Raw genomic sequence first — 19,329 nt, 5'->3', positions numbered from 1 at the left:
ACTCATGTAGTTTACCTGATTTTGGTCGTGTAGTGTTTTTCTAGTTCTCTTAAATCATGTGCTGTTCTCCCTATAAGCAGTCATCTAATCATGCCAGCTGCTGAGGGTCTCCAACCCCGGTAGTTATATGCAAACCCCTGTTGTGTGCACCTTCTGTCATTTCTCTGTTTGCCAGGCAGGTTGTTAGGGATCTCCCTCCATGATATCTTTGACTTTGATAGGGTTGGCTCCTCCCACAAACCTAAAACAGCCCCTAGGGTTTCGTCCACCTGCTGGAGGTGAGAGGGTCATTGGCAGGGTATTGTGGTGTTTTTTAATTTTGTGGTTGCTGGTTTATTCCTGAATATGAATAATTTGAAACTGTACATTTTATTAGATTTTACTTGTACACAATACAAATTGTATAGAATAAGTTTTATGAGACTGTCCTTGCAAGCGATGCGAGAGAGAGCAAATGCCTAGCATTTAAAACCTACCATTATTCTGTTGGCCTCTTTACATTATATTTCTTGTTTCTCTTAAGTATTAGGCAGAGGTTTTCAATATTGCATTGTGGCACAGTGGGTAGTGTTGCTTCTGCAAAACTCTGCATCAACTCTTGAGTGGTATTGCTAACCTAGCTGGAGCCCTGAAGATGTTCCCTAAGTTCATGTACTTGACGGTATACTTAAATACAGGAATAAAGAAGACACATTTTTATTTATATACAGTATAAATCTAAGTGGAACTCTTTATATGTACTCTATGTTGAACTCCTATTAACCCAAATATGTAATTTTTCACCCAATATAAGCAAAGAATTGTCATTGTGTGTACGATATATTTTTTTTTTCCCCCCGTTTTTCTTGTGATCTGTTATGCCTTAAGTGACCACTAGAGGGTAGCCGTGTTAAAGATTTACCTGTTCGCTTGTGTCTGAGAGTAGTCTGTTTGTTTCTTTTTTCCCAAAGATGATGACCACACAATATTTTTATTCTTGTAGGAGTTTTATTGAAGTTAATATGGTTTGTGGGTTTTTGTTGAATTTTTTAATTCAATGAAATATCCAATGCACAAATATTATGATTGGTTTAAATTCAGTTAGAACAAATAACTGTCAGTTTGTTGTATTAAGTAAATTTCATTGCAGCCAACTCTCTCTCTCTCTCTCTCTCATATGCACACACTCACTGTGTTGACCCTGACAGAGTAAATTCAGCTTTGAAAGCTCCAGTTGCAGAAATAGAGAAGTGATTATGTTGTGTCCTTGTCTGAGTGAAAGCATCATCTAAGTAACGTGATGGGAATGGTAAATATGCTCTTCATTGCAGGTCTTTTGATTGCAGTGGATACGGTTGATTCGTGTCAACATTTGAGTCACCTCCTAAAGTTTGTGATGAAGCACCTTCCTCCTCAACTGCTTCACCACAGCTGTGCCTGGGTATCGGTGGTATTTATGGAGCAGGATGATGATATGATCGAAGCGGCCAATTCTTTACTGGCCATATATTTACATTTTAGAAGGTATGTTCATTTTTTTTTTTTTTTAGTTATTATTAGGGGGTGGTCTTGATGCATGTTTCCCTTCATGACAGCCTCTTAAATAATTAAACGTTATACTAGATGCAGTATTGGTAAAAGACCGATAAATTAGTTACAGCAAAAGAGAGGAAATATTGTTTGTGTACCTTCAGCACCTTTCCTCTGTATTTGCATGTGTGAATATCTCTTATCCGGTGCTCCCTTTTTTGAACATGTTTCCATTAAATCCTGCTTTTCAGACTTGGTCATTATTTTTGAGGCACCTTTCTCACCTCCTTTCTCCATCTTTGAAGGCCTTATACGTCTTTTATTCCACCTGGTGCATCTTCCACTCTCACTTCCTCAATTATCACATCACCAAAGCCAAACTGACCAATCGGATTGCTTGGAGGGACTGGACACACAGACCTTTTTGTCTTTTTATTATATAGTAGATTTACGTTGATCACTATGAAAAACACAAACACTTTACAAAGCAAATTGAAGAGCTCAGTTCCAAAATCATTTAAGTACAAAAGATAAATTTTGGAGATAAATAGGAAAATCTGGGTCCATAAGCAGATTTTGAAACTAAATCCCTAAAACTATAGCGCTACATTGTTGCAATTAGCAGGTTTTGAAGCTCAAACATATTTTTGGGGCATGACCAACTGCATGGAAAGTCACAATCACGTATTCACTAAATTTTACCAAAAGGTGTAATTAGCAGATTTTGGAACTCACGTCTTCAATTGTAACCCGCCTCAATGATTTGTAAATGGTGGCTAACACTCCTAATCTGATTCATATTGATGGTAAGAGGCGTATACTGAGACTGAGAGAGTAACTGTAAAAACATTTGATTAGAAAATGACTTAAAGGTGTATGGCTCTCATATTAAAGGGTATTTTAGTTAAGTATTTGTGCACTTACTCAGTACTTTTTGTGATGTTAAATTTTAACGTCATGAAATATTCTCCAGTGCCTGTGTACACCTACTATATTAATACAGTCTTTGTTTTTGCTGTGACAGTAGATGGCGCTAAACCAGCGCTTAACCCGGCACAGACAGACACAAGAGGCACACTTACACAAGTTCACGCTTTTTATTTTCTTCTTCAGCACAGTACAGTCCTTTTGCACTTCATACACCGTGCACAAATCGCCACAGATATAACTCAGTCCTTTCTCTTCTTCTCTCTATTGCCGCCTCCACTCCTCCTCGCAAGCTTCGTCCTCTTCCGCCCGACTCCGGCTCCCTGAAATGGAGTGAAGTGGCCCCTTTTATAATGCACCCGGATGTGTTCCAGGTGCTCCCTGATGACCTTCCTGCAGCACTTCCTGGCGTGGTGGAAGTACTGCGTTGGCACTCGGAAGTGTACCTGCTTCCTGGTGTGGCGGAAGTGCTGCATGCCATGGCTTCTGAGCCATCCTCCAGGCGCCCCCTGGCGGTGGCCACGTGTCCCCACAAGGTTGAGCTTCCAAGCTCTGTTCCCATGGCCCCAGCACCCACCAGGGTGGCTGCCTTCTCGTGTTAGGGGAGGTGCTGCTCCTGTCCCGGACCTTCCATCTTCCAGGAATCCCGACTGGGCATGAGCCCCAGCCATCCACCACATTGCGTCCTATTTTATTCTCAAGGGTGACACCATGAGTAATACTGTTACCTCACTCCTACAGAGGAAACTGGCACTCAATTGGTTCATGTGTAGAGTTTGTATGTTTTCAGGGAGTCTACTTGGACTTTCTTGACTGGCACTCCAGCTTTCCTCCCACATCTCAAATGTGCATATTCTGTGAACTGCTGACTCTCAGTCCTGCGTGATTGTGAGTTCTGTGATTTTTAAAAAGGTATTAATTTTCAATCCTGCAATATTAGGTTCTGGTCACCAGCATTCTTAAGCCGAACTGAACAGGTTTAAAAATGGAATGTTACTTTATTCATACTTCATGTTTTTTAATTATTAAAAATATATCTGCTTTATTTGGATATGTCAGAGACATAGGTCAGAATACAGAACAACATTTTATAGGGTTTTTCACTTTCTTGTATACAAAATATAGGGAAAGTATTGTAGTTGTCGGGCGGCACGGTGGCGCAGTGGGTAGCGCTGCTGCCTCGCAGTTGGGAGATCTGGGGACCTGGGTTCGATTCCCAGGTCCTCCCTGCGTGGAGTTTGCATGTTCTCCCCGTGTCTGTGTGGGTTTCCTCCGGGCGCTCCGGTTTCCTCCCACAGTCCAAAGACATGCAGGTTAGGTGGATTGGCGATTCTAAATTGGCCCTAGTGTGTGCTTGGTGTGTGGGTGTGTTTGTGTGTGTCCTGCGGTGGGTTGGCACCCTGCCCAGGATTGTTTCCTGCCTTGTGCCCTGTGTTGGCTGGGATTGGCTCCAGCAGACCCCCGTGACCCTGTGTTCGGATTCAGCGGGTTGGAAAATGGATGGATGGATTGTAGTTGTCCAAATATTTTGATATTGAGATTTTTATGAATCTTGACACTTTAGACCTCCCTGAGTCTGAAAATACTATTTTTGGAAGTGTGTGTGCGTAAACATGATATCTTGAGTACGCTTCACTTAGGTCAACCAAACTTTGTTTTGTACCTAAATACTGTGTAGATTTCTATCAACTTTTGGGCTATTTCCACTAACCGGAAGTGGAACGTTACCTTTTATTTATTTATGAAATTATACTAAACATTTTTTGCACTGTCTTTTTCTAGCGATGACTTTACAAGTACCCAGGTGTGCTGATAACAGGCGTTTCTTTCAGTTGAAGCACAGCCTGGTTGTGTTAGGACTGAATTGGCAAAAGGTATAAAGTATCAAAGTAACTTCTTTGCCATAACTTGGATGATTTTGATCAAGCATATCAAATAACATTTGTTTTTTTTTCCCCTAATATAGTTTATATTATCGTGTAGATAGCTGAGCAGAACTTGCTGGCAATTTATATTGTATACACATAAACAGATTAACCTTTGTGAAATTACTGCTTTTATTAACCTTAGATCTCTCTTTTAATTGTAAACGTCTTTTATAATCCTTCAGTTGGTGTTTATTTTGTGTCGCATTAAAGTTTTAAAAGATTAGGTTACTTTTTGTCCTGTTTTCCTTTTGTCATTATGAATATGCTCATTTATAGTTGTGGAGTCACAGGAGTCTGAACAGCATTGGGTGTGAGGTGGGGGCCAACCCTGGGCAGAGTGTCAGTCCATTGCAGGGCGTACACATACCAGTCCCACCCACCCACAAGGCTAATTTAGATTTGCCAATCAATATAACTTGTGTACCTTTTGAGGTGTGGCAGGAAAGAAGAATAACCTAATAAAGCCAGCACAGGCCTGTGAAGAATGTGCAGAATTAAACCCAGGATTCTGGACCTTTTGAGGTGGTCACACTAGCCCTGAACAACTAGTGCGGCCCTTGTTGTATTTTAACAGAGTAGAAGAAAAGTAAAAACTGCAAAGAACAGGTAAAAGCCAAGTATTCTAGAAGTCCATAGCCCCAGGACGGGTCATCGAGGGCCAGCATTTTAATTGACTGAAGAGTAACAACGTAGGAACTTTTGCTCCAACTGGGAGAGCTTTGCACTTTGCACATGATGAGGAAGTGAAGGTAGCAGCCCTATGACTTGTCCAAAAAACAAAAAGGAGTTCAGACTACTCCTATACTGAGAAGTAATGATTTGAAATGCCTTTAACAGAAATAAAACCTCTTTGAAAATTGCTGTATACAGTTAGGTCCATAAATATTTGGACAGAGACAACTTTTTTCTAATTTTGGTTCTATACATTACCACAATGAATTTGAAATGAAACAACTCCGATGCAGTCGAAGTGCAGACTTTCAGCTTTAATTCAGTGGAGTGAACAAAACGATTGCATAAAAATGTGAGGCAACTAAAGCATTTTTTGAACACAATCCCTTCATTTCAGGGGCTCAAAAGTAATTGGACAAATTAAATAACTGGAAATGAAATGTGCATTTCTAATACTTGGTTGAAAACCCTTTGCTGGCAATGACAGCCTGAAGTCTTGAACTCCTGGACATCACCAGATGTTGGGTTTCCTCCTTTTTAATGCTCTGCCAGGCCTTTACTGCAGCGACTTTCAGTTGCTGTTTATTTGTGGGCCTTTCTGTCTGAAGTTTAGTCTTCAACAAGTGAAATGCCTGCTCAATTGGGTTAAGATCAGGTGACTGACTTGGCCATTCAAGAATTTTCCACTTTTGCTTTAATAAACTCCTGGGTTGCTTTGGCTCTATGCTTTGGGTCATTGTCCATCTGTATCATGAATCAATTTGACTGCTGTATTTAGCTGGATTTGAGCAGACAGTATGTGTCTGAACACCTCAGAATTTATTCGGCTGCTTCTGTCCTGTGTCACCTCATCAATAAACACTAGTGTCCCATTGCCACTGGCAGCCAAGCACGCCCCAGTCGTCACACTGCCTCCACCGTGTTTTACAGATGATGTGCTATGCTTTGGATAATGAGCTGTTCCATGCCTTCTCCATACTTTTTTCTTGCCATCATTCTGGTAGAGGTTGATCTTGGTTTCATCTGTCCAAAGAATGTTTTTCCAGAACTGTGCTGGCTTTTTAGATGTTCTTTAGCAAAGTCCAATCTAGCCTTTCTATTCTTGAGGCTTAAGAGTGGCTTGAACCTTGCAGTGCACCCTCTGTATTTACTTTCATGCAGTCTTCTCTTTAAGGTAGACTTGGATATCGATATGCCTACCCCCTGGAGAGTATTGTTCACTTGGTGGGCTGTTGTGAAGGGGTTTCTCTTCACCATGGAAATGATTCTGCGATCATCCACCACTGTTGTCTTCCGTGGACGTCCAGGGCTTTTTGCGTTGCTGAGTTCACCAGTGCTTTCTTTCTTTCTCAGGATGTACCAAACTGTAGATTTTGCCACTTGTAATATTGTAGCAATTTCTCGGATGGGTTTTTTCTGTTTTCGCAGCTTAAGGATGGCTTCTTTCACCTGCATGGAGAGCTCCTTTGACCACATGTTGTCTGTTCACAGCAAAATCTTCCATATGCAAGCACCACACCTCAAATCAACTCCAGGCCTTTTATCTGCTTAATTGATAATGACATAACAACGGACTTGACCACACCTGGCCATGAAATAGCCTTTGAGTCAATTGTCCAATTACTTTTGAGCCCCTGAAATGAAGAAGGGATTGCGTTCAAAAAATGCTTTAGTTGCCTCACATTTTTATGCAATCGTTTTGTTCACCTCACTGAATTAAAGCTGAAAGTCTGCACTTCAACTTCATCTGAGTTGTTTAATTTCAAATTCATTGTGGTAATGTACAGAACCAAAATTAGAAAAAAGTTGTCTCTGTCCAAATATTTATGGACCGAACTGTAGAACTAAACGTCATTTTATGTTGCTTTTGAGTAACAGTAAACTGTCAAGTTGTATTTTTTTTTGTGTGTGCTAATTTTTTGTTTGTTTTTTTGTTGTTTTTGTTTTTTTTATTTTTTTTATTTTTGCAGAGTAAACGACAGTCATCCTAAGAGTTTCCTTCAGCCTAATCATGATTATGGCTGCAACCCACACTGCCTCTTCGTCCTTTTCCTGAGGGCTGTCTCGTTTGATCACGCTGTTCTCCTCGACTTCTTGATTTCCGCCGAGACGTGCTTTTTGGAGTACTTCATCATGTATTTAAAGCTACTCAAAGGAGAATGTCAAGAATTTTATAACACTTGTTGTTTCTGTGATAACGTACCATGTGAGAAATACAGCAACACTTTGCCTCTGATTTCTTGTCATGATAAGAAAGCAACTACGAGTCCAATTAACTTGGGATTCCGGGTTAAGCAACCGGAGCAGAATGAAACAGCATTTCCTTTAATTCAGAGCTTCCCTGGAGCGAAATCTTTTGAACATCTCAGTCCTAAGAAATTTAGCAGTCAAGAATATCCAAGTTGTGAAAATGTGAAACCCTTGACTTTTCCTCTGGTTGACTATGAAAGCTCCGATGAGTCTGATATAGATTTTGAATGTTTAGAAAGCACTGAACGACACAATCATGGAAACGACAACAGGACAACATGTCAGCTAGTGGAAGAAACCGATCAAAGGGAATGTCTGCCCTCCTCCTCGAGTGAGGTGAAAATGTCTCATAGTTGTGCAAAGCAGAGAAGTACTTTCTACAAATCCATCCGGTGTCTAGTAGAGCTCAGAGAAGCTATAATAAGACTACAGAGAAAAAATCTCTTTCCCTATAACCCAAGTGCACTCCTAAAACTGCTGTTGCAAATTGAAACACTAACTGGCTTAATTCAGAGTAAGAGTGAATCGTAAATTACACGGGGGTTGGGGAGGAGGGGTACCTATGGTATTCAACTGGTAATGGATTTTAAGGAATGTAAAAGGTGTTCTACTCTCGGCACTTTTTTCAGTTGAAACTTTCTTGTAGTGACTCTGTTCCATTAATATTATGGAAGTAAATTGTCTTTTCAGGGACCTTTTGAGTGCTGGCTTAGAGGCCACATTGGTGAAGGGCTGCGCAACTGCAGGACTTTACACCTAACTGTTTACTTAGGTTCATGTGTGACCCACTTCCATTGTACTGTTCTCCATTCATTCCGCTTTAGTTAATTATTGGCACTGGAGCATATAAGTAAAGGTAGTTTGTTTTTCTATTTTTATTTTATTTTGTGGGTGTATAGGGATTTGGTAGTGCTTACCAAAGCTGCTTCCCATGTATAGGCCTGGATTCCAGGTACTCCTTTTGTGCATTTTGCACATTCTCCACGTATTTGCATGGATTTTCTCATGCTGCTCAAGTTTTATCTCCTATTCTGAAGATTTGTATGGTATTTTGACTGGTAAATCAGAGCAACCGGGCCAGAATTCAAAGCAAGTCTCCTGGAACTACAAGACAGGAACCCCAGCCACAGCACTACTGGTGTCTTTATAACCGTTAGGCTTGCCTTCTGCTGTTGGTGAATAAAAAGTAAAATATGTTGTTCAACTGAGTGGGTGAACATGCAGTCCCCTCCACAAGTATTGGCACACTTGGGAAAGATGAGTACAAAGGTTTATATAAAAAAAAAAATCATCACCTTTTCGTAAATTACTTTAATCTTACACTGAAAACAATGAGATAAATTCAGCCTTTAACCCCTTGTTGCCTAAATTTATTTAGTTATACAGTAATCCCTCCTCCATCGCGGGGGTTGCGTTCCAGAGCCACCCACGAAATAAGAAAATCCGCGAAGTAGAAACCATATGTTTATATATCATGCTTGGGTCACAGATTTGCGCAGAAACACAGGAGGTTGTAGAGAGACAGGAACGTTATTCAAACACTGCAAGCAAACATTTGTCTCTTTTTCAAAAGTTTAAACTGTGCTCCATGACAAGACAGAGATGACAATTCTGTCTCACAATTAAAAGAATGCAAACATATCTTCCTCTTCAAAGGAAACGGAGAGTAAAGCAAACAAATCAATAGGGCTGTTTGGCTTGTAAGTATGCGAAGCACCCACGGCACAAAGCTGTTGAAGGCGGCAGCTCACACCCCCTCCGTCAGGAGCAGAGAGAGAGGGAGAGACAGATAAAAAAATCAATACGTGCCCTTTGAGCTTTTAAGTATGCAAAGCACCGTGCAGCATACTTAAAAGCTGCACACAGAAGGTAGCAACGTGAAGATAATCTTTTAGCATTTTCAGACGAGCGTCCGTATCGTCTAGGTGTGCGAACAGCCCCCCTGCTCACACCCCCTACGTCAGGATCACAGATAGTCAGCGCAAGAGAGAGAGAGAAAAGTAAATTGGGTAGCTTCTCAGCCATCTGCCAATAGCGTCCCTTGTATGAAATCAACTGGGCAAACCAACTGAGGAAGCATGTACCAGAAATTAAAAGACCCATTGTCCTCAGAAACCCGCGAAGCAGCGAAAAATCTGCGATATATATTTAAATATGCTTACATATAAAATCCGCGATGGAGTGAAGCCGCGAAAGGCGAAGCGCGATATAGCGAGGGATTACTGTATATAAAAAAGTGAAATTTGTGTTTTTGCTGTCAAGCAGGTGCTAAATTAAGGGGCAATTTGTTCATCTGAATAGAGCAGAAAAGCTGCTACGTATTTTTATCTTAGCACAACTTTCCTCAAATTTGAAGAATTTCTCAAAATTAGCAGCCAAAAATCCACATGCACCGCCACACCAACACTTCACTTCCATCAGGTGGATGTAGTTTCCACTGTGACTGCTAGATGGCGTGACCAGTGCTTCCAATACGAGCCTTGGTACGTATTGAATACGCATCGACCGGCATTGGCGGGAAACATACGCCACCTTGGCTGCATTCAGGTTTGAAACGATTTTACGACAATCCCCTACAAGGGGTTAACTGAAGTTATTTTGAGAAAATAATTCCTCCTTCGATTATTATTATTTTTTTTTTTCCTCCCAAAATCCTAAATGCCCTGATTATTGAAACCCCTCCATTTAATACTTTATAAACCCTCCATTTGCTAATAAAATGACCTTCTATAACAACTGATCCAGTTTGTGAGTATAGAGCTGGGAAATTGAGACCATTCTTCTTAACCAAATCTCTCCAGAGCATCAAGGGTCCTAGGGGCTTCTTTTGTTTACTCTTCTCCTCTACTCACCCCACAGGTTTTCAGTGAGGTTTATGGTCCGGGGACTGAGAGAGTCAGAGAGGTTAGGAGCAGGCATTGATACAGCGCATGGCCGCACTCACCACATGACAAAGCAACTCAGGATCCCAGATTAGTACCCGAGTGCAGTCATTCAGCGGGTGACACCTCAGCACCACACTAGTTCAGATGGAATTAAACCAATGAGAGGTTTTTAATGGTGGTTGGAGTAGCCAATTCTGACACTAACCTCCTGGTTATTCCCTGCAGGTTGGAAAGGCCTACATGCAGGGTTGGATGCAGATTAACGTCATACCCAGGATGGAGCCATTGCACGTTAAGGGCCTTGCTCAGGGGCCCAACGGCGTAGTCACTTCTAGCGTTTACATGATTTGAACTGGCAACCTTCCGATTACCAGTGCAGATCCCTAGCCTCAGAGCCACCACTTCGCCCATACTGGGGACTGAGACGGCTTGATTTTGTGTTCCTCTAGCCATGTTTGTGTTGATTTGGTCATTATTTTTTAATAATTGACTCATTGGAAGATGGAACAACGGCCCCATTTTAGTTTCTTGGCAGTGACAGTCAAGTTTAAATTTAAAATCTCCTGGTATTTCATGGAGTCCATGATGCCATGTGCCCTACCTAACCAGATTCCCAGGACCTTTTGGAGGAAGAACGTCCACCATACTTGGCAGTGGTGATCAGGTTCTTTTTGGTATAGATGTTCTTTTTACACCAAACTGTATTATATGGTTCCATCAAAGTTCCAGTAAACTCCCAGCTGCTTGCTTATGTTTCTGGTTAAACGACAGGAAAGGCTTTTGTCCTGGCATGCCTTCCGTGTAATCTGTGCATGGAGGTGACATCTGATGGTAGTTTTGGAGACTTGGTGACCCTAAGATGCCACTTTGTCTAGTAATACATAATTAAAGAACAAAGAGCCCGTTTCGACAATGTAAGGTGAAACGGGCACGAGTTTGTGTCAGCAGTGTATGAAGAACAAATGATAAGTAACAAAGAAGTTGTTTTGTAATGATTGTAGTCCGCTTTACTCATTACTGTACAGGCTTGTACTATTAGTTGATGAATTTTCTAGGCCTATAGTATAATATTGAATGATGAATGTTCCAGTACAATATGGAATAGTAATAAGTATAAGCATCACAAACCTGATATAGGTGTATTGAATGAAGGCGTAATTGAATCAGAATGCGTAATTAGGCCTCGAGCTGTAGTCGAAATCGCCTTTCAGGCCTCTAGAGCTTTAATTGAAGTCACCTTTCTCTTTCAATTTTTGCGGCCGTAAATCCGCCGCCTGCCGCGATGTTGGGGTTGGATGTCGGTCTCGTAAGGTTTTTCAGGCAGCTGCGCAGAAGGCGACTGCGCATTCGGCTTCGAACGGACGTGAGTGAGTGAGTGAGGAGGCAGGCGAATTATGTATTAAGATTGTTTTTGTTATAATATTATTATGTATGTATTATTCTGTAATTTGTAATAATAATCTCTCTTACCATCCTGCTCACTGTACGTGAGGCAAAATAAGCTTGGGTCTTCTTCCAGGCATGTTGATAACAGTCCCAGTTGATTTGAACATTTTAATTCAATTCACCCTAACAGTTTAGAGATGGGAATGTTCAGGTGAGTAGCTATTTATTTATACCCATTTTCTGACTTCTGAAGGTAAGCACACTTTTTCCTCATTTGAATTACATGTGTCTCTTCGCTTTCCCATGTCGATGAATGTTTAAGGGAATTTGGCCTCTGGGACACCTCATTTTTACTCCTGAGTGATGCAGGATGTCCTGGGTTATTACTTAGAAGTTCCCATACAGTCTGATGAAGTTAAAGTAAGATGTACACTATTGGTCAAATGCTTTAGAACACCTTTTTATGGATTTGCACTTAGTTTAATGTCTTAATGTTTCATGAAATCAAGGCATAGAACAAATAAACAAAGGCAAATAATAAGTTAGTGAATCATTAAGTGTACAAAATTTAATTAAAATTGTTTGATTTATCGAAGTGGCCACCTTTTGCTGATAAAACAGCCAAACTGTGGTAGCCATTTTGATTCAGAATGCAAGTCACCATCTCGGCCTCCAGCAAAAGAATCCCAGACTATCACATCTCCTCCTCCATGTTTGACAGTTGAACCATCCTGTCACTAACTTGATGGCGTACATACAAACACCCTGCGTGATGAACTGAGGATTTCAAATTTGGATTCATCGGTCTATAAGACTTTCCTCCACCCTGCAGGGGTCCACAGCCGCTATTTCAAGGCCCTGTTGTGTCCTTTAAGGAATGGCTCTCTTCCTGCCACTCGCCCTGTCAAACCTGCAGCACAAAGTCTCCTCTTTACGGTACACACTGACACTTTGCTTTTGTCGACCTGCCTTGTTGTGCTGTGAGGCGCCTGTGATCACGCAAGGTGGTGACCCTCAGAAACTTGCCTCCTGGTGTGGCTTGTGACTCTGGCTCTGCCAGATCTCATCCTATCAGAGTTTCATCCAGTTTCTAATGGCCTTTGGATTGTGTAGGACACGGGTGTCAAACTCCAGTCCTGGAGGGCTGCAGTGGCTGCAGGTTTTCATTCTAACCATCTTCTTCATTAGTGACCAGTTTTTGCTGCTAATTAACTTCTTTTGCCTTAGTTTAAATTAGCATGAATCAGGCCCCTTAGTTGTCTTTTTTTCTGTAATTAGCAGCCAAACAATAATGAGACACAAAACAAGCCGCCACATGACCAGCTGTGCCAATCACACAATTTCTGAGAATAAAGGTGATGGTCTCGGTAAGGTCGAACTCTCAGGTCCCTCTTGGAAAAAACAGAAAAATCAACAGTTTTGGAAATGTCTGCTGTGGCAGAATATGAGCAGCAACAAGCCATGGAATTAAAGAACGAGTTTAATTAACAGCAAGAATCAGCTTCTCATGTAGGGATTGGTTGGAGTTTGAAATCTCAGTTTAGCTGGTCATCTGTTGACTCGTTTCACATCTCATTTCTGTTTGGCTGCCATTTAATGATGGGATTAATTATCTATTTATCTAAGGGGAAATTCACATACTCCAGCAGCAGCATACTGATAAAAAGATAAAGACTGATATACTTTAATGAAGAAAGGAATAAATTCAGATGACTGAATCCTTAAAAACAGGGCTATTAATAATGAAGGGAAAATAAGTTCATTAGCAGTGAAAACTGGTCACTGATTAGGTAAAGGGTTAGAATGAAAACCTGCAGCCACTGCGAGCCTCCAGGCCCAGAGTTCGACACCCCTGGTGTAGGACACTGCTGGACTCGGACTTTTTTTGCAATTTCTCTAAATGTAAGGACTGCACTTCTAAGGGTAATACTATAATTATGTTTTTGTCTCATTTCATTTGTAAATTTATTATTTTCTTGCCATTATCACTGAAATATTGTCCCAGTAGGGTGTAGTGACACGGTCTGCTCCAACTCTGCTTTAAGACATATAGAAGGTTTTTAATGAATCAACAGAAGTGGGGACACCTGTGCAACTTGCAGGGCGTCATTTCCTTAAATTGCTGCTGAACATCTGTAGGTTTTGTCACCTATTAGTTGTTCCTTGCAGAAGGCCCATTTGTAATATTCTGCAATTTCCTTTTTTTTTTTTTCAGTTTTTGCTAACTTAAACTTTTAAATTGAAATCTCTAGTGGTTAACTGCTTACCTTTTCACCATTTTAGGTCATTCATTGCATTTCAACTGATTTTACATTTGAAGAAAAACTGGAAAAACCGAAGTGTTCTAAAACTTTTGACCAGTGGTGTAAATTAAAAAAAAAAAAAGCTTCAGTTACATTTTGTTTATTAGAATATCTTGCGCTACCAGTAATTGTGGCACATGTGCTTTTGTTAAAAAGTAATTATTTCTTGATCAGGGATTATTCTTCTCAGAATAAATTTACATCAGTTAAAGGTTGGATTTCTCGTTTTTCTGTTCATGATTAAGGTAATTGGTTCATGAAATGGTAATTTTCTTTATAGCCCTAATTCCTTCTCTTTTCCTCGTGTGCCAATAATTGTGGAGGTGATGGTTCATTGTGCTCATACTCGAGCTTTATAAATCTGCAAATGGGAAACCCTGCTTTGTTTTCAATTGGGCGCTTAGTTTTATCAATGCTAAAAAATGTAAAATGCAGATGTGGATTCCTGATGAAATTTTCAGAGTAGATTTTATTACCTGTGAATTTGATGGAGCACTTATCTTTATGTGAGTGTGTGTCTTTAAAGTGATTTCCTTTTTCAAATAGAATTCACTTCCATTTCTAGGTGCAGCTTACTCTACACAATTTTCTATATGGCACATTACTTCTTTAGTAAGTTGGAATAAAACTGTCTGCTGTAAGTTGTATTGCAGAATGCAGTTTTTTAAAAATATTTTCATTCTGTCTATTTCCTTTCCTGTTTTTTCTAATTTGAAGCCAAGCACATGTGTATTGGATGCAGGACACAATCCAAACCCTAATGGGCCACAATTCCATCACAAGGTGCACTGCTACTCCTTCATATGGTGTCAAGTTAGCCATAAGAACGAAAAATCACATGATGTGAAAGTACCGTTGAGTGCAGAAATGCCTTACCGTTTATAGAGCTGAACGTGCCATGTTTGTGACATACCTCTGATGTTACACTCTCAGACGTGCATAATCCAGTTTAGGTGCCAGGAGATGCCAGTGCTGGGCAGGTTGAGAGTTGCCAGTCATCCTAACATGCATGTCTTTGGGATGTGGGTGGAAAATTGGAGAAGGGACAAAATGTACGGACTGTGACCAGCATAATTTTGCATGCATCTTTTCTATTTAGGAAACATCAGTGCTAATGACTGCAACCTGTGCAGCCCCGTGGACAGAAATAGACCCGGATTTAGATGTCAATATGCATACAGTCATATGAAAGTTTGGGAACCCAAACTCTTAATTCTTTGGATTTTTGTTTATCATTGGCTGAGCTTTCAAAGTAGCAACTTCTTTTTAATATATGACATGCCTTATGGAAACAGTAGGATTTCAGCAGTGACATTAAGTTTATTGGATTAACAGAAAATATGCAATATGCATCATAACCAAATTAGACAGGTGCATAAATTTGGGCACCCAAACAGAGATATGACATCAATACTAAATTGAGCCTCCTTTATAAATCTAACAGCCTCTAGACGCTGTCCTCCTATAGCCTCTGATGAGTGTCTGGATTCTGGATGGAGGTATTTCTGTCCATTCTTCCATACAAAATCTCTCCATTTAAGTTAAAGTTGATGGACAGCCTGCTTCAAATTATCCTATAGATTTTCGATGATAGTCAAGTCAGGGGACTATGACGGCCATTCTAGAACATTGTAATTCTCCCTCTGCATGAATGCCTTTGTAGATTTCCAACTGTGTTTTGGGTCATTGTCTTGTTGGAATATCCAACCCCTGCGTAACTTTAACTTTGTGACTGATGCTTGAACATTATCCTGAAGAATTTGCTGATATTGGGTTGAATTCATCCGACCCTCAACTTTAACAAGGGCCCCAGTCCCTGAACTAGCCACACAGGCCCACAGCATGATGGAACCTCCACCAAATGTGACAGTAGGTAGCAGGTGTTTTTCTTGGAATGCGGTGTTCTTCTTCCGCCATGCAAAACGCTTTTTGTTCTGACCAAATAACTCAATTTTTGTCTCGTCAGTCCAAAGCACTTAGTTCCAAAATGAATCTGGCTTATCTGAATGAGGATTTGCATACAACAAGTGACTCTGTTTGTGGTGTGAGTGCAGAAAGGGCTTCTTTTTCATCACCCCGCCATGCAGATGTTCTTTGTGCAAATTGCGCTGAATTGTAGAACGATGTACAGATACACCACCTGCAGCAAGATGTTCTTGCAGGTCTTTGGAGGTGATCTGTGGGTTGTCTGTAACTATTCTCACAATCCTGCTCATATGTCGCTCCTGTATTTTTCTTGGCCTGCCAGACCTGCTGGATTTAACAGCAACTGTGCCTGTGGCCTTCCATTTCCTAATTCCATTCCTTCCAGTTGAAACTGACAGTTTAAACCTCTGAGATGGCTTTTTGTAGCCTTCCCTTAAACCAGGAGACTGAACAATCTTTGTTTTCAGATCTTTGGAGAGTTGCTTTGAGGATCCCATGCTGTCACTCTTCACAGGAGAGTCAAAGGGAAGCACAACTTGTAATTGACCACCTTAAATCCCTTTATATCTCATGATTGGACATACCGGTCTATGAAGTTCAAGGCTTAACGAGCTCATCCAACCAAGTAATCAGCATTGAGCAGTGACAGGCATTCAAATCAGCAAAATTGCAAGGGGACCCACATTTGTGCACAGCCAGTTTTTCACATTTGATTTAATTTCATACAACTAAATACTGCTTCACTAAAAATCTTTGTTTGGAAAACACCCCAGTACTCAGATGTTCCTAGGAAATGAAAGACAAACCACTGTTATCTTTGTTGTTGAAAGGAGAGTCAATTATTATGCAGGCTGAGAGGGGGTTCCAAACTTTTTCATATGACTGTATTTTCATATGCTGCCTTTGCAAACTTCAAAATTTAACATGTGAACGGTTTAGGTCTTTGATATTGAAAATGCCTTCTGCTGTTTGTGATTTAAAAAAAAAAAAAAAATCCTATGTATTATATCGTTAACTGGTAAAAATGCAGAACTCTCAGAAATAATTAACAGAAAGCTGACTTAAAATTCACTGGAGCTGCCATTTAATTAAATGGCCCATTAAATTCTTTGATGGCTTAGCTGATAGTGTTTTGCCCCCTGGCAAAGCGCTTTTTCTTTTTTCTTTTTTTCTTCACTCGGCACCCAAGCAACTGTGACTGTTAGACGTGTCATTTTCTTTACATGAATAGCGAGCCGTTCAGACTGCTTCATATGCAGGAACTGGGACGACCCACCCGGCACTGTGACCCTCTGTAATCCTTAACAGTGGACAGACGCTACTCCTGTAATACTCGAATGTTGGGGGAGATCACTCTGTACTTCATTTTCAATTGGCAGCCTTAATGCTTCAGCTGCGTCAACTTTAAACGAATTAGTTTATAAAATTGGCTCCCTGTCAAGGCTGCTCCTTTGCCAAAGTTGTTGAATGTTCTCTTAATTCTCATTTGTACAGACTTCCTTTACCTGCCCATTGAGCTGGAAGGGTAGTGTTGGAAAAGTTTAATCTTCTTATAATAAAGTCCATGCTTGTAAGTTGTGCGTTACCATCAGATATTGACTATAGGTGATGTGTTAAATCCGGTGGATCCATTCATATGCTGTATATCTGTGCAGTACCCATCAAAAATCTGGCCATTGTATTGATTTAAAAATACAGCCAAGACACTACAAGTGTGGCTTATGGCTGTTACTTTATTCTTATAGCTGATTAGCATTCACACACGGCTAAGGGTAAGAAAAGAACTTGACCATTAGGGTGCTTAAAGAATGGCTGCTGAAAATGGGGTTTTGTAACCATATGTGAATAATAAATCAAAATTCAGTCATTTCAAGCCTTGTGCCCAAACTTTTAACTGGGGGTGTGTGTGTGTATACAGGGAGAGCCAAAATTATGTTAACATTTGAAAGGCGGAAACAATTTATTCACAAAACATACTTCATATGTGCAAGATGATTTACAGGAATGTCTCAACCGGTTATGTGGAACATAAATTGTCCACAAAAACTGTATATGAGTGTATATACATAGCAGTACCATTAGTGGTAACATAATTTGGACTCCCCCTGTGTGTGTGTGTGTGTGTGTGTGTGTGTGTGTGTGTGTGTGTGTGTGTGTGTAAAATTGGAAAATCGTACACATCTAATAATGATATATGCTTACATTTTACATTATTCCTAATGATTTGCCACATTAAATTCAATTTTCATGTAGTTATATTTTTCAATAACCAGCAACAAAAGCCAAATCAGCAGGAAAAGCGGGAATTGGTCAAATGCAGAAATGGTTTACTCATGCGCAGTTGTATATAGCTTGTTTAATAGTATGTGGCTCCGATGACCTAATGATTTTATTATTGCTTATTATTTATCTGATGTCTTCATCCAAGGTGACTTGCAACATCTGATATACAGCTGACTACATTTCTTTTGTTTTTCTCCAGATGGAGTGCAGGCAGTGAAGTGACTTTTTTATGGCCACTCAGAGTTTATAGTAGGGTTTGAACTCACAACCTCGGGCTCAGAAGTTCAAAACCTTAACCACTGTACCACACTGCCTGACAGTAACTTTAGTTCTTGGTAAAATATACTACAAACCAGTAATGACGCACTGCACGATAACGTGCAGTGAATACACTTGACTTGATCGTTCCTAGTTTTCATCCTCTTTCTCTGTACGTTTACCATTTGTTTGCTCAGAGGTTGATGTGCTTGCTGCTTCCTGAGCAGCTCTTCTTTTCTCCACCCTAGCGGCCTGCTGCTTCTCCTTTCGTCAGCATCTTTTCGCATTAAAACTGATTAATTAGTTTTTGTGTTGCAATTACTTAGTACGTTTTCTTTAATTTTTTACTTAATCTGGCATTTATGTCTTCAATCTGCCTCAAGAATGATTAGCGAAGGTGGTAGGGAATGAGACAGGCGCCCGTATGCATGTGCCGCACGGCAGCCCTGCTGCGCACTGCCGAGAGTTGATTCTACAATAAAATAAAAATAAAAAGAGTAATAAAATCAACACCCTGAAAGCAGATAGTAGACGTCACGTAGTATATGTGTACCAAATTTCGGGTCGATAGGTGAAGCGGTTTGCGAGCTACAGGTGATTTAAAATCCTGGACAGACGAATGAACAGCCGCAGTAGCGTATTATATAGAAAGATATTGTGTACTTGGTTGCATAATATGTCTGATACACCTGAATAACTGTTGGCACTATAACTAACGTCAATTGCCTTTCAAAATTTCCTGGGTGAAGTCAGGTAACACTGTGTGTGTGTGTGTGTGCGTGTGTGTGTGTATGTATATACTAGCTGTGCTGCACATGCAAGACCGGTTGAAATCCAAGTCATTAACATGGTCCTCAGTTTTAACGTTTGCAGTGCACCATGTAATGCGTATGTCTCAGTTATATGCCATTTGGTGTGGGATTTGTAAAAGCAGTGCTAATGTTTGTGATGTGCCATCTGTTGGAATGACAAATACAATACATTTTATGAAAAATTTTTGTG

At 40.4% G+C, this 19,329-nt stretch overlaps 1 protein-coding gene across 2 annotated transcripts in view; it reads left to right on the top strand.

Annotated features, from left to right (window-relative positions):
- lins1 (lines homolog 1) overlaps window positions 1-8,112 on the top strand; it is a 28,212-nt gene extending 20,100 nt beyond the window's left edge. Inside the window, exons 7-8 of one of the 2 annotated variants that reach the window (XM_028823361.2) lie at window positions 1,311-1,503; window positions 7,007-8,112. In XM_028823361.2, coding sequence (XP_028679194.2) covers window positions 1,311-1,503; window positions 7,007-7,817 — 1,004 coding nt within the window. In that variant the 3' untranslated portion in view covers window positions 7,818-8,112. The remainder of the gene's footprint in view (window positions 1-1,310; window positions 1,504-7,006) is intronic. The other variant, XM_051920430.1, reaches the window with a different exon arrangement.
- The last annotated feature ends 11,217 nt before the right edge of the window (window positions 8,113-19,329 follow it).

The sequence above is a fragment of the Erpetoichthys calabaricus genome, chromosome 17, assembly GCF_900747795.2.
Source record: "Erpetoichthys calabaricus chromosome 17, fErpCal1.3, whole genome shotgun sequence".
Lineage (NCBI taxonomy): Eukaryota > Metazoa > Chordata > Cladistia > Polypteriformes > Polypteridae > Erpetoichthys > Erpetoichthys calabaricus.
Note: the sequence above shows the minus strand (reverse complement) of the source record. Positions and strands in the feature narration are given on the sequence as shown.